Source organism: Triturus cristatus, chromosome 3_2 (genome assembly GCF_964204655.1).
Source record: "Triturus cristatus chromosome 3_2, aTriCri1.1, whole genome shotgun sequence".
Classification (NCBI taxonomy): domain Eukaryota; kingdom Metazoa; phylum Chordata; class Amphibia; order Caudata; family Salamandridae; genus Triturus; species Triturus cristatus.
In genome coordinates, this window is record NC_140584.1 from 450,777,317 (window position 1) to 450,802,094 (window position 24,778).

At 42.3% G+C, this 24,778-nt stretch overlaps 1 protein-coding gene across 1 annotated transcript in view; it reads right to left on the reverse strand.

Moving 5' to 3' along the window:
* OTOG (otogelin) overlaps nt 1-24,778 on the reverse strand; it is a 1,045,291-nt gene that overhangs the window by 20,281 nt on the left and 1,000,232 nt on the right. Inside the window, exon 55 of the mRNA XM_085647044.1 lies at nt 17,975-18,054. Coding sequence (XP_085503170.1) covers nt 17,975-18,054 — 80 coding nt within the window. The remainder of the gene's footprint in view (nt 1-17,974; nt 18,055-24,778) is intronic.

A 24,778-nucleotide genomic window follows, 5' to 3' on the forward strand; every position in this document is an offset into this window, starting at 1 on the left:
GTTTTGTTGCCTTAAACTGCCATTTATACCTGGCAAAAAATATTTTGTTCGCACCCAAACACATGTCACACCTAAGGTAGGTCCTCTAAACTCATACAGCAGGGTGCCTTGTATTGAAAACATAGGACATTTTTCACCACTCCAAGGCCACTGTAAGGCCCAACTTATTACATTTAAAAAGTGATTGATTGGGAGCAGATAGAAATATGGGGGCAGATTTATGTTTCCTGGCGCATCCCTGCAAATCAGCAAGGATGCGCCAGGAATGATGCGTCACGCAAGTTTACCCTTGCGCCACACATGATGCGCTGCATTTACAATGCGGCGCATCATGGCGCAGGAATAATCAGATGCGTGATGCATCCAATGGCGTAAGGTTGGCGCAGTGCTTCAGTTGCGTCGCAAGCGCGACGCAACTCCAGCACTGTTCCAACCTACCCTATCCCTAACATGGTGCGTCAAGCCTTACGCCTGCTTCAAGCAGGCGCAGGGTTTTGGCGCATCAGCGTTGGGAAAGTGACTCAGTCAAATCTTATAGATTTGACTGAGTCACTTTTCAGGGGCGTTCCTGCGACGGAACGCCCCCCCCCCCTCTGTCGACACGCCCACGTGAAACCTGACGCAGGTTTTACGTGGCGCATGGCTTTACATCGTGGCGCATCTCCATAGATGCGTCACGATGTAAATATGGCGCAACGTGGTGCAGGGTTTTTACCGCCGCTGCGTCACAAAAGTGACGCAACGGCGGCGTAAAAGTGGCGCATCTCCAATATAGATCTGCCCCATGGTGTTTTCACTCAAATTAATTGAAATTCAAAGTCCTCTTTAATGGTAAAGTTGGATTTGAGTCATATCTGAAAATGCCACTTTTAAGAATTTGGCATTTTCTTGTCCTAGCCATTTGTGCCTTCTACCAGTATCCTGGGTCACATTACTGGAAACCGCGCTGCTGTTGGGGTTAGTGTATTACACCCAGACAGTGAGACATAGGGGACAGGTGGGCCATCCTGCCTGGATATTTGGGGGCAGAACTGTTTCCTGCCCACTTACATTTCAAAGGGTTTGTATCCAGCACATTCAAAGAAACCTGACACTAGTCTTTAGCCACTCAAGACACAGCATGTCATAGAACTGGGACCTTGAATAATGGCTAATGTCATTTCACATATCTACAATAATCAATATAAGAAGAAAGGTGAGAGACCAAGGTCAAGCCTTGTGTCTAGAGGTGAAACACATATCAGTTTCAATCTGTGTAAGTAAGTAAGTAATATGTTTATTGTGTAGTTAATTAAAACCATTACAAAAAGTTGGCCTCTTATAAACAATAAAACATCGATTTAAAAGGCTGATAGCCACTTTTACAAACACACATTAAAATTGCGGAAAAGATCACCGCCCCCGACCTTAGTGGCCCATAGTCCTGTTTCCTCATTTTTGTTTGCAGAGATTTGCAGCAGTTTGTGAGATAAAAATTACCCCCCTTGTCAGAGTCTTAACTACAAAGTGAGGGCAGGCAAATAGGTGCAAGTTTAAAGTGCATAGTACCACATCAACATCCATTAATTTGTGCAAAGACATCCTATGGTTAGCCGATTGATGCTTTTCCCTTGAGGCTTGCATGTGCAAAAATGCTTGAAATTATGTACTTAAAGCGCTATTCCAGTTATTACGCAAAGGGTTAACAGGACGTCTCCAACTTAGTTCTCATCAACTTCTTTGATAATCCGGCGGTAACTGTTTTAAGCGGAGATCAGCTGCAGTTAAAAATTTTACCAGGCAGCAGCTTAGTTGAATGTCTTCGCCAGAGAAGCTTGCAAGCACCGCTTGTCTGCGCAACCGTATTTGGTCCTTGTTAAAAATAGGTCTGAGTAGTAACCGGCGCTCCTGCATCAGTTCGCGGCAAATGGTTATGATATAAACTATGTCCTCCTCTCCTTCCCCGCAGAGACAGCACTTTGCAGGCTTCGGAGGGCACAGCCACGGAGGCAGATGGTATGCAGATGGTAATAAGCCTAACCTGAATTTCAAAACCTTCTCTTTGGTGGTTCTGGAGAAGTTAGAGAGAAGGTAAGCTGGAGGAGTCGCTTTACTGTAAGATTGTATTGTGAGCCAGCCATGTGAGCGGTCTGTCAAGGCCGCTTTGTCTTGTAAGATAGATTCTTTTTTGATAATGTTATTTACAATTTTTTTGAAGCTTGCCATGGTCCCCGACATTGCCCAGAGTTGCCGTAACCCCAACTGGTCCAATGCAGTGTCCAAAAAGTGTCCAGCTGGGCAGGTTTCCGAAGATTCTACTTCTCTCCAGAAATAGAAGTTTAACGTTTCTGGCTGCCCTTTTATGATCTTCAACCAGGTTTTAACAAAGGCTCCTTTTCGGGCCAGGTCTTGTCTTTGTATCCCAAATTCAAGCCTCATTTGTGCCGGAGAGGTATATCCAGGCAGCCCGTATATTATTCTCAGTGCTCTTGCGATGGTACCGTTCAATGTTTCCGCATCCCTCCCTCTCATGGCTCCACTTCCATAGGTGATTGATGGAATCAGTTTAGCCTGTATCACCTTGGTCAGAGGGAGAAAGCTTGGTCCAGCGGTCATATTTTTCAGGTTTCTTAATGCTACAGCTGTTGTTAAACCCCTCTTTTTTATTGCCTCGCATTGTGCTTTGTAATTGCCTTTATTGTCAATCGTGACCCCCAGATATTTGTAGTCTTGTACGACTTCAAGCTTGACTTTTGGCAAGTACCAGTTGTATTTTATTTTTATTTTCCGGTGATTTACACACATAACTTTTGTTTTATCTTGATTAATGCTTAGTTTGTTGGTCTCTGAGTCTCTGAATATTGAGATGTAATGTCCATCAGGCGTTGTAATCCTATGGGTGTCCGACTGATGAGTACTAAGTCATCTGCGTACAGGAGGTTAGATAGCTGACAGCCTCCTAGCTTCGGGGCATGCAAATTGCTTCCATTAAGTTGAACTGAAAGCTCGGCCATAAATAGATTAAAAAGTGTCGGGGCAAGTACACACCCTTGTTTTAATCTTTTTCGTTAAATGGTCTCCTGCCCCCAGTTTTACTTGTACCCAGGTGTTACTATGCAGAAGGATTAGTTTTTTTAGGAGCAGCGATGGAATACCTAACGTTTTTAGTTTTTGCCACAGGATATTTCTGTTTATATGATCAAACGCTGAACTGTAATCAATGAAGCAGATGTACAGGGGCTGTTTGATTACAAGTGCAGCGTCTATCATTAATGAGAGGGCGGAGATGTTAGTGGCAGTGCCCGTATCGCTACAGAAACCGGTTTGATTGTAGGGTATTGCTTTAATTTCTGTGGCCCATGTTGTTAGTTCTTGGAGGAGTACCCCGGCATAATATTTGGCTTCGTTGTCCAAAAGTGCCACCAACCGATAGCTCTTTGGATCACTCATATTGCCTTTTTTATAGATGGGAGAGATTATTGAGCCCCTCCATGATGATGGTACCGTTGATGTCTGCAGGATTCTGTGAAAGATCGGTTTTAAGACTGTAGCCCAAAATTCAGGATTTTGTTTGAATAGTATGGGGGGAATCCCGTTTGGGCCTGGAGCTCATTAACGTCTGCCTTTCAAGATTCTTTTGCGGACTTGGGTATTTGTAATTGTGAAATTCTGTCCATGTTCTACATTAGAGTTTGGCTGGAATGGTTGAATTTCCATTCTTGCCGCATGATTATTTAAGCCAATTTGGGGAATCTGTTCTTTGTTGAAGTATGGTTTGAGGTAAGTTATCCATGCTTCTTCTGTGACATTGGAGCTGATGCACTGACCTTGCGAGTTAGATAGGGCATTAATCTTCTTCCAAAATTGCGCGCTATTATTATTTTTGATGTCGTACAGAAGTCTGGCCCAAAGAGATACTTCGGCTTCCTTTTTATTTTGCCAAATAAGTTTCAATCTTTGTTTAACCATCATTGTTCCCCTCTGCAACCTCTAAACCAAGGTTGACTTTGCAAATGTGTTACTGTAAGTACGTAACCCACACTTGCAGCATCCTACTTTTACTATAATACTTACAAATGTTTTTTGGAGGGGTTTGGCTTGGACGGCAAGGCAAATGGCGGCTTGAGCCTGCTGCTTCAGTTGGCGGGGAATGTATAATGGTGCTACGTTGGTTCTCAGGCCACCAAATGGAGAGCTAGGGGAACACCAGGGGCAACCATATAGTTCAGAGAATAGACAAAGGAATTACTCTACTCCCCCAAAGCTAAGCTGTTTTATAACCTGCCACCGTGTGTGGCGATTCTTTTCAAAATAGCGGTTGGGTTCAAGAAAGGTCAGGCACAATGAAGATAACGGTATGAGCCACCCTGATCTGCATTCCCTGCTCCATACCCACCAGTCCTATTCAATGGGCCCGATTCACAGAACTAACTTAAGACAAAATCCTAAACTTACTACTTTTGGTATTCACAGAAGTTAGGATTTTGTCTTAAGTTTGTCTTAAGACAAACTTAAGACAGACTTAAGACAGACTTAAGACAAACTTAAGACAAACTTAAGACAAACTTAAGACAGACTTAAGACAGACTTAAGACAGACTTAAGACAAACTTAAGACAAACTTAAGACAGACTTAAGACAGACTTAAGACAAACTTAAGACAGACTTAAGAAAGACTTAAGACAGACTTAAGTTAGGATTTTGTCTTAAGTCTGTCTTAAGTCTGTCTTAAGTTTGTCTTAAGTTTGTCTTAAGTCTGTCTTAAGTCTGTCTTAAGTTTGTCTTAAGTCTGTCTTAAGTCTGTCTTAAGTCTGTCTTAAGTTTGTCTTAAGTCTGTCTTAAGTCTGTCTTAAGTTTGTCTTAAGTTTGTCTTAAGTCTGTCTTAAGTTTGTCTTAAGACAAACTTAAGACAAATTCCTAACTTCTGTGAATACCAAAAGTAGTAAGTTTAGGATTTTGTCTTAAGTTAGTTCTGTGAATCGGCCCCAATGTCTTTTCCCTGAGGCTTGCTTAGCCAGTTTGTCCCTCGGTGCATGTTTAGAACCCAGCAGCTCACTGTGAACAAGATTAAGCAATAAGACTCTCCTAAGATGACTTGCCTGATCTTAAATGGTGGTGCCCCACATGGCATAAATGTGGGAGGCTTGACTTGGCTGAGGTGCTTTTGCTCTAACTTCATTTTTACAAATCTAAGTTTTTCAGCAACACTTGGCATTCTTGAGACACACTTGAGGCATGGACACTTACAGTGAATTTTGAGTGGCACAGGAATAGTTCATGCAAAGCAAATGAATGGCACATATCCAGCATACCACATGGTATTCTCAATAATATGGCACTTCAGGAATGGCATAACATAATTAGTGCCACAGACTACAGCATTTCATTAATAAGGTTGGCTGCTTCCCCTGATTTGAGGTTTTTCAGGTTCTGGAGGCAAAATCAACAGTTTGGCCCAAGCTAACACCAGGGCTCAGGGACACTGTCTCTGTCCCTCACACATTCTCATCCCATTGAAGAACACCTGAATCGTTTAACCCATCTGATTGATCATTAGAGCCTAGAAGTGCTGTCTTGAGGACAGGTTGTCCTAATACCACTGACTGCATTATCACCCTGTGAAGCGGTGTGCAATTTATGGTTCCTTGAAGAGAGTCATGAATTTTGGCAACATGCCCTACTCATTTGTTTCATCTACACCCCATTCCAGTTGTAAAGGGCTACAAAGTTGAAGTCCAGATTTAGAGCTCTATGCTCCCCAAGGTTGGCGAGAGCCCTTGGCCATAGCTCCAGAGGTCGGAGATGGCCAAAAAAGACACTAAAACAAGTCTTAAATGCTCCAAGGCTGAGCCTCCATCTTCAACTCTCCAATTAAGGGAAAAGGGATATATATAGTACTATGGACATGATCTCAAAGAAACTAGCTGAAGGACATGAGCTTGATAAATCAACAAAAATCCAACACGGATATGATGCAACTAGAACTGTGAGCCATAAGATTTGATATTACCGCCATTATCACTAAAGTGACTAAGGCAGAGAATCGGATAAAAACAGTGGAAGACATGGCCACCAAATCAAACAAGGACATTACCAGGCAAGTATCCTCTAAGTCACTCCAAGGTGACATTGCGGAGTTGGAGGATAGAAATCAAAGAGTAAACGTACACATTTTCAGCATACCTCAAGGAACGGAGGAGTCAGCGATTTCTTGTATCTTGTTCCTGGAGAAGTAGCTGCCACAAGCATTGGGGCGGTCCTTTATTAAGGACTTCGAACCGAGTCCCCTCATTTAACCCATCAAATAATCCATTACAAGACAGATTATCTTTAGGCCTTGATGCTACTAGCATGGAGAGTTGATAATGAACTACATAGGTAAGAACAATCACATTATGTGGAATGGGCACAAACTATACATATTGCAGGACTACTGGAGGTCAACTGTGACTGTCATGAAGGGTTATCTGGCACTTCGACCCTGGCTACGGACCTCGAGCCTTCAATTCTCTTTCGCTGGTCCTGCAAAATTTAGAGTCCATGTCAATGGTAAGCTTCATATTTTTGTTGATCATAAAGATCTGCAGGCTTTTCTGGATGAAAGAGATTGCCTAGCCATGGAAACCCAACACAGGCCTGCCACCAGGAAGAAAAACTGATCTCTGTCTCTAGAAATTCTAAGCTATTTATGATATATATGTGATTCTGGTGTTGCTCGTATATACCACACCTTCGCTCTTCCTCTTGCTATTGGCAGAAAGGTGTACCTATGTGCCTGATACATTTACTGTAATGGTGAAGTTTAGTGTTTACTACTTATATCTGGCACTTCTTCACGTTGAGGTCTGCTGTTGTTACAATGTAATAATACTTTTTGCTTTGTTGTTGTCTGCCTAACTATCCTCTAGGTTGTGCCCTAACTTTCACGTTCATTGGACACTATATGTGACACAGGGATCTAAGTAAAGTGGGTTTATCAACATGGCGAGACCTTTGATAGCTCCTTTGACATTTAAAATGGGTGTACCAGCGCACCTGTTTCACTCAGCACTGTAATGTGGCTTTGTTTAATGTTCAATACTATTGGCTTTTTATGGCAGTTCTTCACAATAAGATGTGCTTTTGTTGTAATATACTAATACTTTGGGGCATACTTACAAGGAAATGTCAGAGTGCTCCTACATTTCCAAAACCGCAGGGATGCCCCATATTTACAACAATAAGGCACACCCCTGTGTTTCTTCTAGCCCTGGCACTTAAATTAGCTGCCTAGCGCCAACGCAGGTACCCTTGCACTATAGTGCAAGGGTGTCTGTGTTTCAGATGATTACTGTTTATGTGCAGGAAGGTGCCGCTTCATGCACATAAACAATCAATAATGACGACTTGCTACTTCTTTGTGTGCTGCAGAATGCAGCACACAAAGAAGTAGCAAATAATCATTAGTTAATGATTGTTCATGTACAGGAAGGAAAAAACCTTCCTGTACATAAACAATCATTAATGACATTTTCCTATTTCTATGTGTGCTGCAGATTGTAGCACACATAGAAAAAGCAAAAACAAGGAAAAAATAAAAGTAATTCTCCTAGTTGCGCTATTCTAACTCCTACTATTGCATGACATTGTAAATCTGGGGCAGCTTCAAAATGCAATGGGTTTTGCGGTGGAACACTCACAGCAACACTCACTGCACTCCCCTTTCTAGCAAAGGGATGCATGTAAAGGGGCCATATTTACAAGGCAGCATTAAGCCACTGAATGCAGTTAAGCGCCGCTTTGTAAATACGGAGAAGGGCATAGTGCTACCAGAATGTCACTAAAAGTGGCGTGGCACTATTCCCTTGTAAATATACCCCTATGTGTTCTGCTGGTCTCTAACTACATATGCTCTTGGATGTGCCTCCATTATTGCTGAGTATTCGGAAAACTGGGTCTATGTGCATGGTCTGCTAAAGCGAAAATATCTCCCTGTTCTGTTTATGGCTATTGGGTCTCTCTTACACCTGTTACACCCGTTACTAGGCTACATGTACATGTGGTCCAGTTATAACATGGCACCTAGTTAAAAACGTTACATTTTTTCAATTTTCCTATAGAATTAGATATTCATCACAGAAAGTTCACATGTGAGCCAATCGATGATTACTTTCCCAGTATTATATGTCACTTTGCTCTTCGTTCCTAGATCATATGACCACACTTACACTGCATTAGATTTGCTACGATACTTCTGTGACAGCTAAGATGCAGGCCTGCTGTTGTCTCTCCCACATTCAGTATTAGAGGTTGAGTGAGTGGGTCGGTGTGCTCGGAATTATGGGGAGGAGGGAAGCTTTTGGATGATTATTCTTTTTGTGCTTTTGTGATATATTTTTGCATTTTACTCGTTTGTGACTTACTTAAGTCCGCTATATTATAAAGAAACAAGGGACCCCAAGTAAGGTCTGCCAGGGACCTTGGGAATTAGGTTGGGGCATATCAGCAAGTGCTTTATCTCTGCTTTTTTGGCTTTAAAAGCCAGAAAAGCGGAGATAAAACCATCGCCCTATCAGCAAAAGGGTGCTAACATGCATATTCGCATTTTAGCCCCCTTTTTCACTACGCCTACCTTTGCATCTCTAATGAGATGCAAAGTGGGCGTTCCTGACATTCACTACATATCAGAACATCCATAATGCGGCTTCGCGCCATCAGCAAGGATGCCCTAGCATTTTAGCGGACGTTAGTTTTTGGAGAAAACTGCTGTTTTCTCCAAAAACTAACGTCTGCTAAAATCCGGACTTAGCCAACCCTAACATAGGGGGTGGATTCTGCTGATACGACCACAGGGTCGTATCAGTAAGGTTATCGCTGTTTCGCAGGGAACATCGCTGGAAAACCAGCGATGTTCCCTGCAAAATGGCGATTTCCCTGCCATCGCAGGAATTTTTATCGCCTTGGAGATAGGCGTTGCTAATTATGCGATATCTCCGCGATAAAAACCTGCGACAGCGGGCGTTAGGAAAAGGAGTGCTAAGCACGCTTTGTGATAGTTAACGCAAAGCGTTGCTAATATGGCCCTAAGTTATTTTTAAGAACAGTGGTTCCTAGAGAAACAACAGTAAAAATGGGGGGAGGAACGAATATAGACCCAGTCAGTACTATATTTGTATAAGTTGTCAAGCTGGACAGAGGTCAGATATTTACTATTTTAAATTCGAATAGGAACAATACAGACAAGACAATTTGTAAGTGGGGCACAAGCCTGCATCCAACTAAACCAAGCGGGACAAACAATTAAGAACACAAAAGGCTCAGGCAAAGCTGTAGGTTTGTTAAACACACATTATTCAATGTAACAAACAAATTGCAAGAGAACACCGTTACACATTAAATGACAATTTAGAGCAGTGTATAAGATGTATCGGGTGTCAACGGCGTTTTGATCCATATATACAATAAATGGATCATCATCAGGACATTTAGAATAAGCATGCCTGTGTGCAATTGCCTGTAATAAATGTTGGCAACTCCTGCATGGATAGTAACAAATATGGAACTGAGGGCACGAATGGTGAACAGCCAGACCAAGAAAAATACAATCAGAGGTGTAGGGGAACCGGACTGCTTAGAGCATCAGAAGGAATGGCGCGGTATTGGTGAGACTCATCCATTGATGAGAAGGGAAAGGCGCAATGGCTTGAGTATCCCAATGGGGGAAGGGAGCCGCAGCCACGTACTCCTAATTCCAGATATAGGGTTGTGCTAGGTCCGTGTTCCTGGGTTGCAGACAGTAAATGCCGGCTTCCGAGATGCACCGACATTTTTTAGATGCAAGGATGCTCTGTAATTACAAAACTACGGCACACCCCTGCATTTCTCCTAGTGCGGGTGCTACAAAACCTGCCTAGGGCCAGTGCAGGTACCCTTGCTCCGTGTTGCAAGGGTGGGGTGCCTGCACTACAGGGGAGATTGTTTATGTGCAGGAAGGGACATCTTCCTGCACATAAACAATCTTTAACGGTGATTTGCTGTTTATATGCGTGCTGCAGAATATTTTCTCCTTGTATCCACATACTAAGACCAGGTTTTGCCTGGCCTTACTTTTTGTCGCTGCCCCGTCCTTTTAAATATGGGGTAGCGTCAAAACGCAATGGGTGTTGTGGTGGAATTTCCACAGCAACACCCATTGCCCGCTCCTTTGCCGTAGCGGACTGCTGCTGTATGGGGCATATTTACAAGGTGGCAATGCAACCTTGCAAATATGGGGTAGAGAGCAATGCCATAGAAGCGTCAGAAGAAGTGACGCTCCAGTGGCGATAGGGGCTTGTAAATATGCCCCTGACTTGGGCGCAATTGTGGGTTACATACATGCCACTTCAATAGACACGATTAAAGACTCTGCTTAGTACCAATCAGGGGATCATACACAGCACACAGTGCAAATCTACATGCTGTGTACTACTCAGATACATCCCACATGACCCACTACATTGAGATATGGGCCCTATTTAGTGCATGCATGTGGAATATAAAGTTAACAGATTTTCCATATCACCACTGTGCTTAAAGGACATAACAGTAGAACATTAACATTTTCAATAAAACACTGGTTTCCATTCTATGCTAGAAAGTTGATGCCTCAATGTTGACTATTCCCCATTATTAAGTACCCTAATTATTTTTCAGAGTGTGACTACAAGCGCCCCTCGCCTCCGTGTAGAGCTCGTAGGGCAAGTTTAGACTGGAAAAAAGTATGATTTCTTTGGGGCTAACTACTGCACTGACAAAGAGGCATATGTACAAGCCCCTATCGCCAAGGGAACGTCACTTTTGTGATGTTCCTGTGGCGAAAGGGGCCTTTCTTTATGTACAAGGCAGCGTTAAGCCACTTAACATGGCTTAACACTTCCTTGTACATATGGCACCCTTTCACGCTATGTTTAGCGTGAAAGGGGCGTGCAGTGGGTGTTGCAGTGGGCGTTCCACCACAACACTAATTGGATTTGACGCTGCCCCTATGTACAAGGGTGGAGTACATAAGATGCAGCGCCAAAATTAAGACCAGGAAAATCCTGGTCTTAAGTTGGTGAAACGAGGAGAAATGCACTATTTCTCCTTGTTTTTGCTTTTTCCACCTGTGCTGTGCAATTTTGTAACTCTCATGTGTGCTGCTTTATGCACAAGTTACAAAATGGCATCTTAGGATTGTTTATGTGCAGGAAGAGACACCTTCCTATACATAACCAATCATCTCCTGCACGCAGACATCCTTGCACTCTGGTGCAAGGGTGCCAGAGTTGGCGCTAAGTTCTTAAACTTAGCGCCATCACAGGGGGAAATGCAAGGCTGCACCACATTCTTGTAAATATGGTGCAGCCGTGTGTTTCTGAAGTGGCAGAGCGTGTTGTTAAGCCCAGGAGGCTAATGACATGCTCTGCCACTTCATTGTACATATCCTCCAAAGTGTTTTCAACCTAGAGGAAGCACCTCAATTATGTATACTACTGGGCATTATTTACATAGGAGCGCTATACCGTGATGGCTCCATAGAGTGAGGGTTTTCTGTTATTTGTTGTTCGTTAATTTTTATACAGGATAAAGGGCACCAGTACAATGTCACGACTATAGAAAAATATATCACGTATTTTCCACAGTATGGTGATGGTAAATTAGTCGCATTTATGTATTTTTATCTTTCTAGATGGTTTTGAGGCATCATACCAAATAGGTCGTATTGAAGCAACATACCAGTTAGGTATTGTATAACGCTCACATATCATACCTTGACTAGGCACTGAGTAATACACAAGGCACTAGTGAGGAGTGGTATTAGGGATCAATTGTACTTGGTCCTGACGAAAAACCATAGAGGTAGGCTTGAAACATGTAGACCGGGAATGACACACTCATTACATTGTGCAACTCCCATACCCCCTTTTTGTTTTAGCAATACCAGCCTCAGTGCTTAATAAAGTTTAGGTTTTTAGTGGCCAGGTATTTTTTAGAATTTTCTTACTACTATATGACCCTTCCACTACTACTCTAGCAATATAGCCCACACCTCCAAAATACGTGCTCCCACGTATCCGTTGGTTGTAGCACACCCGGTCCCTGCAGCGTGGCGGGAAGAACCCGATGATGAAGCATGCCACCAAGGGCCCTTTTGGTGTGTGAGGGTTATTTTAAGAAAATTATTTTTTTCCCTTAGTGATCACTAGTGTATCTGGAAAGATATCATTTGGAATAGGCTTCTCTAGTGGACTTCTTTTGATTAAGTATATGATACGGGAGGCAAGGTCCAGTACATGCCTCCCTCTCCCCCCTTTTCATTAACCTGATATTGAGACAGTGTACAGCTGTGGGAGTCTCTTTTTCTTCTCCTTGGGGAAAGGGCAGCCCTTCTCCTTCCAAGTATTGTTTCTCATCTAACCATCCTCGATCTGACCAAAATCACAGGCCTCACCTTCTCGAATGGATTTTAGCCACAATAAGTCCTTTTGACTTTTGAGTAACAGACTTTCTCTGGAGAGTTGGGATTCAAAGTAATTCCCATGTCCCTCTGGTGCCTCCAACCCAGGAGATTGTCACCCCTTTTCGCCACATACACCTTTCCCACAGTCTCCCTGTCTTTATATTGAATTTTCCTGACTACATATCCCAACACATCTATTCTGACACCACCATACCCCACAGGATGCACACAACACAACAGGTTATAACAGTAACCCAGACCCCAACACAGACAGCACAGATTGGGATGAACTGACAGAACTAAGAAGAACCCAGATAAAAACAGCCCTACACGGGCTTATGATGACAGAATACCTAAGGGCCAATGCGGCCCCACAGGGCCTAATAGTGAGAAATGAGCCCTTCATCTTTACGTATGATAAGACCTTTAAGAGGGATTGGTCCCTCATCTCATGGCATTGCACTCGAGATTGGCTGATCCTCATAATAAATACAGCCACAAGGATTTCAGGATTTCACAAGAACTCAAAACAGAGATACAGACAATAGAGGTCAGACTCAAGAGCTACCAGTCAGTCAGCACCTTAAAAAAGAGATTAGAGGAGCTGAATCAGACGATTAATGATTTTGAGTAAAATCACCAAACTCAAAAAAGACACTAACAAATTCAACCATGAACGAGTGCACCCCTACACCAGGTTTGACTACACACAATCGGACAGACAACAAGATTTTAATACAGATGGGGATACATAGGACACAGGCTCGAACAGCTCGGGCTCAAGCAGAGACAGTAGACCAGGCTACCGTGGACGAAGGGGTCAAGGCAGAAGAGGTAGCCATCAAGGAACAAGGGGGTGGGCCCCAACCAAGGTCCACCTATATATCCGGTGCCTTTCTTCTACGGCCCGCCTGCCACACAGGGCCCACCAATACCCTTCAACCACTGGAATACACCACAACAGGATTTCCAGTATTACCCACAGAATCCTTTTTAAGGATCACGCCAAGGCCCCAGGAGAGGTCGTATGCGGAAGAGGAATCATACAAGAGCTGTACTTAAAGATCTAGAGGGCATAAACCCCAATGGTACTAAGGTGTTTCACAACACAACAAAGGAATAAATACAAGCTATAAAGGATTTGGGCAACAACAGAGAGCTAGTGATAAAACCTGCCTACAAGGGCGGGGCAATAGTTATCCAACCAGCAGAGGCCTACCATCACAAATCTATGAGACACCTACAAGATACAAGATACAAGAAATTATGAAATACTGATAGTAGACCCAACAGAAAATCTATGGATACAGATTGCTAGCATGGTTGAAGAGGCCCTCGTCCACATCTGGATCTCACAAAAAGAGGGGGAGTTCCTACTAAAGAAAGACCCAGTCATACCTTACTCCTACTCGATAACAAAAATTCACAAAAATTTGGAACATCAACCAGGGTGACCCATAGTCTCCGGCATAGAGTCTATCCTGAAACCTTTGTCAAAATTTGCTGTCGCTTTCTTAAGACCATTAATTCAGAAAACTGACACCTACCTGAAAGACACTAAAGATGTTCTTCGAATTTTACATGACAAGCCTTTCAACCCTGAAATGGTTCCTGATGGGTTTAGATGTGGAAAGCTTGTACATTAGCCTCCCTCCTGAAGAACCACTCAACATCATTGAAGAAGTCCTTTTCGAAGTAGACTGGGATTATCAGACACCAAGAAATATCGTAATGGAGTGCTGCAAACTAGTTCTGACTAGAACGTTTTTCCAGTTTGAGGAGACACTCTATCTCGAGAAGCATGGGACCAGCATGGGGAGCACTTTTGCTCCCAGTATAGCAGGACTATACGTCCACCATCTTGAAAAACATAAGGTCCTCAACAACAACAACCCCTTTTTGCGTCACATCAGTCAGTGGAAACGACACATAGATGATGTGTTGGTGATATGAAACGGGAATAAGGAAACAGCACAGAAATACCTAACCTGGCTAAACAATCTGAACGATTTCTTGAAATTCACTAACACGGTATCTAATCAAGAACTAGTGCTCCTAGATCCTAACATATTTTGTCAAAACAACAACACAATTAAGCCAACTGCAAATAATTGCCTCTTGGTCTATGATAGGAACTGCTCGTACATCAAAGATTTCAAAGAACAAGCAGCAGATCTCCATCAGAAATGAGTGCAGCGGAATTACCCTACACATGTCATAGACAAAGCAATGAAATTGGCCTGTAACAACGACAGGGAAGCCCTGCTGGAGATAAAACCACAGAAACCAAAAGAAGACAGCGCATAACCACATAGAATACAGCCAGCAACCAGGTGAACAAGATAATTAACAAACACTGGCATTTGTTGAACTGTGGAGAACAAATTTCCCAAAACCAATGTTCTCACATAAAAGGGGAAGGAATCTGAGAGATCTGCTGGTACACACCAGACCACACAACACCAGAGAAGAAAAAACAGCATAAACCTTTCTATACCCCCTATCTTGCCATCATCCATGTGGGACATGTAGTGTTTGCAACCTAACCACCAGTAGTAAGAGGATAACATTTAACAACAACACCAATTAGGAGCAACGCCATTTCACAAATTGCAACACCAAAAACATCATATATATGATAACGCGCCCTTAACAATTACACTATATTGGCATGAAAAAGAGAATGATCAAAACAGGCATCTGTGAATACCGAAGCAACCAAAGTTGTGAAAGGGCCACGACCAAAATGTCTACACATTACATGGATAAAAAACATACAGTGCAGGACCTACAGTGGACCGTCATCGAACACATTCCCAATGAATCACAGCTGTTTGAAAAGGAACAGCGGTGGGTGTTCCGATTGAGTAACCACACAAAAGGGTTAAATGATGGTATTCTTTGGAGCCATTTTGCGTGAACAATGAACAAAAAGCCACTTTTAATGAAGTGAGAAGGACCCTCTGTAACTCTCTTTTTTGTACAAGGACTGAGACTCAGCCTAGGTCTTTCCTTAGCTATGCTGAAATACATCTTAAATATCAACATACACAAGAGTAAGTCTAATCGCCAACCCCATCCCTGTAACCAAGGGATGGGTGAGCAGTTTTCCCAGTCTGATTGCTATTGTGAAAAAAGCCAGTATGCAGTTGTATTTGGGTTTAATACAAACCATTCCTAAACTAAGTACTAGCTTTTTTTACAAAAAAACGGGCTGCAACACGTGCATCTCTAGACATCGTGGACAGTCATGTCGGTGGCATATGAACCAAGCAAGTTTTTTAGAAATAGATGTCGGAATTATTCATGGCTAACGTGCCTATTTGAAGAGGCTCCGCGTTTTTAGCATAATGTCAATTGGGGCACCCCATTGAGGCTGAGAGGCTATATGGGCATATTTCTGAACAAAATAGTCCACTCGCATTCTGATGCCACACCCCTTTTAATGATATAACAAGACTATCCACTTATGCCAATACGCACACTACCAAGGCACTTTGTAATGTCTAGAACCTTCCCAGAATGCCCCAGAGGCGGCCGAATCACGCTGCCATCCTGTTTGGTTAGCGGCCTGCACACCGCTAACACGTGGGAGTGAACGCGAGCCATCCTGTCATTTACTGGGGTTCACCTACAGAGCCTCAGGCAGGCACAATGTGCTGGGCGAGGGAGCAGCTTTTGAATAATTAGTACGGCATAGCCGCACCCCGGATCATTGTGAACAGTTTTTCGACCATTGCCCTATGCCTTTTCTGAGACAACAGCATATCCCGAAGGTTAACCATGCCTTTCCATACCCTTAATTATTTTTTAGAGTGTGACTACAGTGCCCCTCCCCGCCCATGTAGAGCTCATGGGGCAAGTTTAGACCGGAAAAAAGTATGTTTTCTTTGGGGCTAAGTACTGTACAGTCAAAGTGTTTTTAACCTAAAAGAAGCACCTCAATGATGTATACTACAGGGCATTATTTATATAGGAGCACTTTACCATGAATGCGCCATAGAGTGTGTGTTTTCTGTTATATGTTGCGGATTGTCTTGTTTGTTATTTTTTATACAGGATAAAGGGCACCATGACAATTTCATGACTGTAGAAAAATATATCACGCATTTTCCACATTATGGTGATGTTGTTTTACACTATTCAAACGTGTTGGCAAGTTAATCACATTTATTTAGTTTTATCTTTCCAGATTGTTTTGAGGCATCATACCAAATAGGTTGCATTGAAGCGACATATCAATTAAGTATTGTATAAACACACACATATCATACCTTGACTAGGCACGGAGTAATACACCAGGCACTAATCAGGAGTGGTATTAGGGATCAATTGTACTTGGTCCTGATGAAAAGCCATAGGGGTAGGCATGAAACATATAGACCGGAGTAACACTCTCATTACATTGTGCAACTCCCAACCCCCCTTTTTTTTTTAGCAATACCAGCCAAAGGGTCTAATAAAGTTTAAGTTCCTAGTGGCCAGGTATTTTTTTGAATTTTTCTAGTACTATCTGACTCCACCCCTACTCTAGCAATATAGCACACACCTCCAAAATAAGTGCTCCCATGTCTCCGTCAATCGTAGCACCCCCCGTCCCGCAGCAGGGCGGGAAGAACCCGATGATGAAGCATGCCACAAAGGAGCCTTTTGGTGGGTGAGGGTTATTTTAAAAAAAATACCCCGTAGTGACCACTAGTGTGTCTGGAAAGATATCACTTGGAATAGATTTCTCTAGTGGACTTCTTTTGATTAATTGTATTCTCCAGTATGTACATTGCTGATTTCCATAATGCTCGAGTCATCAAACATTATCGATTTCCATAATATCCCAATATGTCAAAAACACACAGCTAAATTTAGAGTTCGGAGGACAGGCTGTTCTGTTACAAATGCGACATAAGACCCCGTCAGCCAAATCTCCGCCCACCTACCTCATTTAGAGACAGGTGGACCATAAGCCAACGGGGCTCCTCCCATGGAAAACATCCTCCTACAGCCCTGTGTAGTAGGGGCTTGTGATAGAACGGCATTACACAGCCCGTCTTAGTTTGAGCTGATAATGTAATGTCTTATTTTCTGTCTGTCACTGCCAAAGGTACAGAAAAAAAGAGAAAAGTCCCAGGGTGTGTGGGTTTATTAGCTTTTTTTCTGAAACAAATTTCCTGTTAGGGAGTTTGTTTCTGAAAAACAAAATACTGTAAAAATCTGGTGAACAGTCATCATAAACGAAGACTGTCACCAAATGCTTTTACTGTGAAAGGAACTGTTGTGATGGCAATTCCTTTAAATGTACAGAGGTGCCCTTGGGTCAATATTGCATGGACGTTTTGCATTTTGAATATGTTATGTAAATAATCTGGATCACAGAAAACATTTAACATTGATGCCTAAGCGGTCATTAAAAGTTAAACTTCTGATATAGCAGACTGTCAGAAGAGCTTTAAATAGTGTAGAATATAAATATACATGAATTGAGCAAATGCATATCATACTTAAAATTTTAAATGTGTACATTTTTTGTTCTTAGAATACTCACAGGGGTGTTACTTCTGCAGTCATTCTTTCGTATGGTCATCCTCACTGTCACCTTTTTACAAAATTTTCCATCTTCTTTACCTGCAATAAAGAAATGAAGTGACTAATGTTAGAACGCTGGTTTCAATTCAAGGAAGAAATTATATTTTATATAAAGGAAGTTTCAAAAATATTTTTAAAAGGGGGGTCCAAGATCAGGTTTTTATTAAAAACATATGTGTATAGTTTAGGCCTTTGGATCCTAGCATAACTTATGAGCAGAGCAACACTATAGAAGTGAAAAGCTGCAACAAACTCTGATGAACAGCAGAAGCAAATATGAAACCCTTTATGTTATACACAGCTATTAGTTACATAAGAAAGTTATTGGTAGATGCCAAGCTTCTATCAGTATGTCATCCTGTAGGTCCTATATGCTGTGGTTTGGATACTTCCAAGTAGTCCAAGGGAATGTGCATACAAATAGAGCCTTCATCTGCAGTAGCCTTTGTTCCCGAAACAACAGACAGCAAGCGTTGTCTCTGTCCCGTGCCCTTGAACGAAGACAGATTGATTCTATCCAAGGCAGTGAAAGACACAAGGAAAGGCTGTAAGTGGAAGGCTATTATTTCTTCTGATTGATAAATATAAAAGCACAGTTAACGACGGAGGCCTCTGGTCCTGCCAGAAGGTGTGCATCAGAAGGCAGAGACTGTCAAGTCCAGTAAGGTGGAAGGGACCAATGATGCCATTATTTATCCGTTGGCTCCTTTTTAGGTCAAGCTTAGGCAGAGCATGCACTGTCTCTTTAACACATACTGCTTTCATTCTGTGGGCTTACAGCCTGCCCATTGCCTTTTTAATCGTCCCTTCGATTGGCACTTAAAAATGCTTGCTTGCTTTTGCTTATCCTTCCTCTTTGTTACTTCTTTTTGTGTTTGGTTTCCTCCCACAGATCACCAAACAATAACTGTTTAACATTACGCTTCTGTGTACACGTGTACATTTGGGGGACTATTTTTTCTTTGATTCCTGCTTGTATAACTGTTTGACCGTCTTTAGTAGTTCAGGTTTGGCTCCCTTTAATTAATCTGCCCATCCTGTTCAAATACTGAGATGAAATGCCAAAAGCTTCAGATGCTGTTTTTGTTACCACTTTAATTTTCTCTGACTTCAAAGGGCAAGGATTTCCTCCAAAACCCTCCTGCTTTGCTACTTGTTGCTTCAGCAGCCCAACCTTGCAGCACAGTTAAGGGCAAGGCTTGGGCAACTCCTGTCATATTTTCTTCTACGCTTGCTTCTATAATGTGAACTCGAACGACCTGAAGGTGTTGGCACGCTTAACAAAAGCATTAGTGACATTACACAATTTCAGATTACATTTTGGGGGCATTTTTATATAGCCCAAACTCCACTGACCCAAAGGTATTGAAGCGCAAAAGTGCCAGTTACATTACACAAGGTCAGGTGAATTTTCTTTTTTTCTAGTGTGCCAATGCCAACCATGTTTATTGGTTTTAGGTGTGCGGAGATTGTAATGCCGATGCTGCCCCTATTTATTCATTATATCCCCTATATCTGATAAATGGGAACACCATGCTTCCCTCCCGCCTCCTTCCATGTCGCTGCATGCCTGCCCCACTGCCTCTTCCTGTCGTCTTCTTCCTCTCAGAGCTCTAATTTCAAAGCACATTCACTGCAGCTCCACAGAGATGGGGAGGCATTTCTTTATGATATAATGTGAACTTGAGCGACATGAAGATGTTGGAGCACTTTACATGAGCACTAGTCACTTTACACAATGTCAGATTAATCTTGTGGGGCATTTTTAAAGAACACAAACTCCACTGACCTGAAGGTATTGAAGCGCTTTACAAAAGCGCCAGTTACATTGCAAAATATCAGGTTAATTTATTTGTTTTTAGGAGCACAGAGATTCAGTGATGCAGATGCCATCTCTGTTTAGTCACTATTTCCCCTCAACCTGACAAATCGGAGCACTTTGTTGTTGTTGCTATGTCTGGGGAAGGGAGATTGCTGGTAAACGGTAGGTGGGAGCAGTGTTTTGAATGGAAATCTTTTGAGAAGGGTGCCTGGTGAATAGAGGCCTGGGGTAGGAGGGATATGACATCTCCACAATTGGAAAGTACTTCACTGCTTTTTTTCATAGGCTGTTAATACTCTAGTGATGCAGTTGCACACAGAATGTATAGGCTTGTTGACTTGCAATGAGGCACTTTTTCACAGCCACTAACGTCCCTTAAAAGTGCCTCTCAAAATAAAAAAACACGATTTCCCTACATCCTAATAAGTAATTAGGAGTAGCTGAGATAGCAGCTGCTATCAATGTCTTGTCCTTTGTTACCCTTGACACTTCCCTTGTTAGCCCTTGCCTCATGGGTCATGATGACAGCGGTAGGAACAAAATTATACCTGGCTCTAAGAAGCACTGTTCCTTTCAATAATTACCACTACTAGCCCTTCCCCTCTCATCTCAGCAGAAAAGAAGAGGCTCTTCAGAGGCTAAAGCTGGTACAAGAGGCCAGCCCTATGATGTCATTTGAAGTCAAAAGGTGCGTGACATGAGCTCCATTACCCCTAGAAATTTGGTGATTGTTGTCTACACAAGAGAATGCATCAAGTTGAAATATTTTAAACATTGATGAAACAAAAGATTTTTTGACAGAATGTTTGGGGCTGTACTTCTGAGAAAAAATAAGAGGTGGGGCAAATCATTCTGTTCTACAAACGAATTTGCAGTTGTGCTATATTGATGCTTCAATTACCTATTCAAAACATGTTCCCTTTGCTCAAACCTTCTTTCATTTTTCCGGCCTTTTATGCCAATGTCTTTCTTCGAGCCCTGGCTTTTTCTCATTTTAGTAGTACATACCTCTTGCGCCTGTTCATCTAGTGACAAATGTATATCATAGCTATTTCTTCTACAAAGATTAATGCATTTACATTAACTGGTTGTTAGTTGCCTGATGAGTTTAATTGTTACAGTTGTTGGTTATACTATTTTGTATCTGGTAGTTTGAATTTGCTCCATGCCAAGCATCTTCACTGGGGTTTTGCAGTATAAAATGATTTTTTTTTCTTATGTGCAAGTCGCTTAGTGAAAAAAAAAAAAATCACCATTGCATCGCTTGTGTTTAAACAGTCAGATTAGATCAGTGAACTGACTCACTTTCCTTTTGTAATGGTAACAGGTAGCTTGAGAGAGGCTAAAGCTATAAATGTGTTTTCCATTTCTTGTTTCATATGGTTTAGTGTGGTATTCACGTGACTGTGCCTTAGATGTAGACAGACAGACAGGCAGGCAGGCAGGCAGGCAGGCAGGCAGGCAGGCAGACAGACAGACAGACAGACAGACAGACAGACAGACAGACAGACAGACAGACAGACAGATAGAAAAAATGAAGGTATGAAACTTTCCTTGGGGGAATAATTCCTGGTGACCTTCCTTGAAATGGTCGAGGACTTGCACTTTACATACTAACTCAGTGGCAATTTATAGTGCAAAGTAGAGGTATTTCATTTTCAGGCTACATATCTTAAAGGGGAAAGGTGAGATTATAGGTTAATTAAGCAGATTAAGTAAGATTTTGGGAGAAGAATGACTGAATCATCTGTAACTCCTGTCTCAACATCTAGAGTAGGTAATTCATGACAATTACTGTGGTAGAGTACTAAGATACATAAATCCTCCCCATTAACAATGGGTATTATTTCCACCCTCACTGATGGAAGCACAGATTTAGTTCTGTGTTCTGGCTCAAACCTCAGTTAAAGAGATTGAAGTGAGTCGTGTATACCCTTATATTTCTGAAAGTTCAACACTACTACCTTCTTCAGAGGTTTGCTAATAACGGTATCTTTTCCCTTTGAGGGCCCTTCTGTGAATGACATGCTATAATTAAATCAAATACACATTCTTTTCATATTGTTCTGTTCCTGCAATTATGATATCTTACATGAATATATTGTTGGCATTTAATTATTGATGTTAATCAATTCATGTTTAATCATTATTCTTGGTAGAAATGGGTCTCCTGTCTCTTCAGACGTGTGGGTTTGAATCCCACCGCTGCCACCAATGTTAGAAATAGGGGTCTCAAGTTGGCAGAGGTAGGTACCTTTGTCCAAATACGGACCCTGATTTATCCCAAAGGCAATGTATAAAGTATCTGTACTGAAAACATACAGTAATACAGTGATAGCACCACAAATGGACACCACACCAGTTAAGAAAAATAAAGTATCTTTATCCAAGCCCAACAAGACCAAAACGACAAAAATCCAACATACATGTAACAAGAATCTGACTTTTCAAAAGTTTCAAGTAACTGGGTCGATAGAAAACTATGGGTGAGTGACTCTACACAAAGTACCTGTAGATTCATCAAAATTCACAAGGCCAAACAGTCGCAGAGATGGAAAACATCGAGAAACAAAGAGATGCGTCAGTTCTTGAGTCCTTGGGGAGGTGATGCAACAGTTCTGCTGCATGAAGGAGAAGTGATGCATTGATTCCGGACTGTAGGGGGAAGTGATGCGTTGACTCCAAGACAATTCTGGGTTGCGGGTGATGCGTCGGGAAAACTTGGCACACAGGTACAATGCATGGAAATCCAGGATGCGTCTGTAATTTATGCGCCGGTGACTAGTGGCGCTGCGTCAGTTTCTTCAGCCACGATCCAACGATGCGTCAGTCCATGCAGCCACGACAGGTGCTGCATGTGTTTGGCAGCAGCGCAGCAATGCATGGAGATTCTTCTCGCACGCCGGTGCTGCGTCGGGAAAAGCAGTCACAAGAAGAGCAATGCGTCAATGTCTTTAGTTCTTCAGGTTTCTTTCAGCTCTCAACAGCAGGAACAACCTGCAGAAGCCCAAAACTCAAACAGGCTCCTCTTGGCTGGAGAGTTCAGGGGAGCTGAGGGTGAAGTCTTTGTGTCCCTGAGACTTCAGAACAGGAGGTCAGTACACACAGGCCATTGAAGATCTTCTTCAAGCAGGTTCACAGCATAGTTTTAGTCTTTGTCCTTTCCTTGGCAGAAACAGCAACTGCAGGCCAACCCCACACAGCGCACAGCAAAGAGGCACTTCCTCGCAGCTCTTTGGCGCTTCTCTGTGACGAAGGGGTCTCTTGAGTCCAAAAGTAATCTTAAGTTCTGAGGTTTAAGGTCAACTACTTATACCCCATTTTGTCTTTGTTCTCTTTGTGCAAGCAAGGGTCTCTGAGCCCAGTCCAAGCTAGTTCTGCCCTCACTGGTGCAGTATGACCACAGTGGGTGGAGACAGCATTGTGCAAGGGAGACAGGCACTATTCAGGTGCAAGGAACACTCCTCTCACAACTCTAAATTCAGCCAAGGTGTATTCAGCTCAGCTCTGAGTCATCCAGGCAGGGCCAGGTACACCTCACCCCCTAGTGGCTGTCTACAGTGAATGTACATCCCCAGCCCCTGTCACTCCAAAACCAGGCAGTCAATCCACAAACAGGCAGAGGCACACAGAATGGTTAAAAAAGTAAATGGCTTCTTTCTAGAAGTAATGTAAACAGTGAAACCTGAATGAGTATCCAAGGGCTCCAAGTGCACTACTATCAGGTCACTTAATTCTAAGTGTACATAAAATTACATGTATCCAGATAAATATATAATCACAAATGGAACAATCGTAAACTTGATCAGCTTCAGTTAAAACATATGAATCCAATCACTCATAAATGATCAGACGTGGAGAATGACGAGTAGTAGAATTTGCTTTAATTCAGTGGATTGCAGATACTCCTCAAAAAGGAACACGATGATGCTTTATCTCAGAAATACAAATCGGTGAGAGCATCTTTCCCAATGCATTTCAGGCTGTGTTATGCCCTTCGTCAGGGGAATCTAGAACATTAATAATCAAATAAATGCCTCAATAATGCTGACTCATATAGTGTGAAGAGGACAAGTAGACAGTAGAGAGCTCAGACGAGTGCAAGGCCGGGAAATACAGTGGCTATGACTAAACAAAATGGCGCTAGGAAAGAGATGTGATGAAAAGCAGGTTGGTGGCAGTAGAAATAAAAAACCATAGGTCAAATAGTCACCCAACGTGCAGTGGCATTACTAAAAAATTATTTTATACCAATCGATGTACCTGCTGAAAAACGCTGAAATCAAGGCCCAATGAAAATGTTCAAGCGCAAAAAACGTACAAACAGCTGTGAAAGAAAAGACGACAATACCATGTGAGCTTCACAGAAAAATGCCTAAAACAGAAACCAGTGTCCGACAGACAATAGGTAGTGCATACCTCTGGTGATGGCTGTAAAAGCTTAACACGAGGTAAAGGATCCTGTAATGCGAGAATACATGAAATGGTAAATGCAAAGCGTGGGACTAGTGCAAAAGCTAAGGTCAAAAATAAAAACCAGATGAAAACGCAAGTCTTACCAGCACAAGAACGCAAACGCCCGTGTAGCCACAAACCCGATGTCTCTAACGCGGAAACAGCGTCTCGCGAAAGTGTGTAGCTCGGCAGATTTTAAGACGAACGGCCGCGATGCTACGTGCCCAACGTAAAAGATAGATGCAGAAATAGAATAGGACTGTCCCAAAGCCATAATAGGAAATTGGTAAGAAAAGAAAATGAAATAACCCGGCATGAAGTTAAGAATGTTTGGTAAATACAGAATAAAGAAAGTGGTTAAAATTAAAAGATATGAATCATCAGAAAAATAACAGAGTACAAAACTATGAATGAAATAAGTAAATAAATTGTCCCAACTTTTTTAAGGTCCCTTCTGAAGGCCTAGGGGCACATAAAGATTAACCA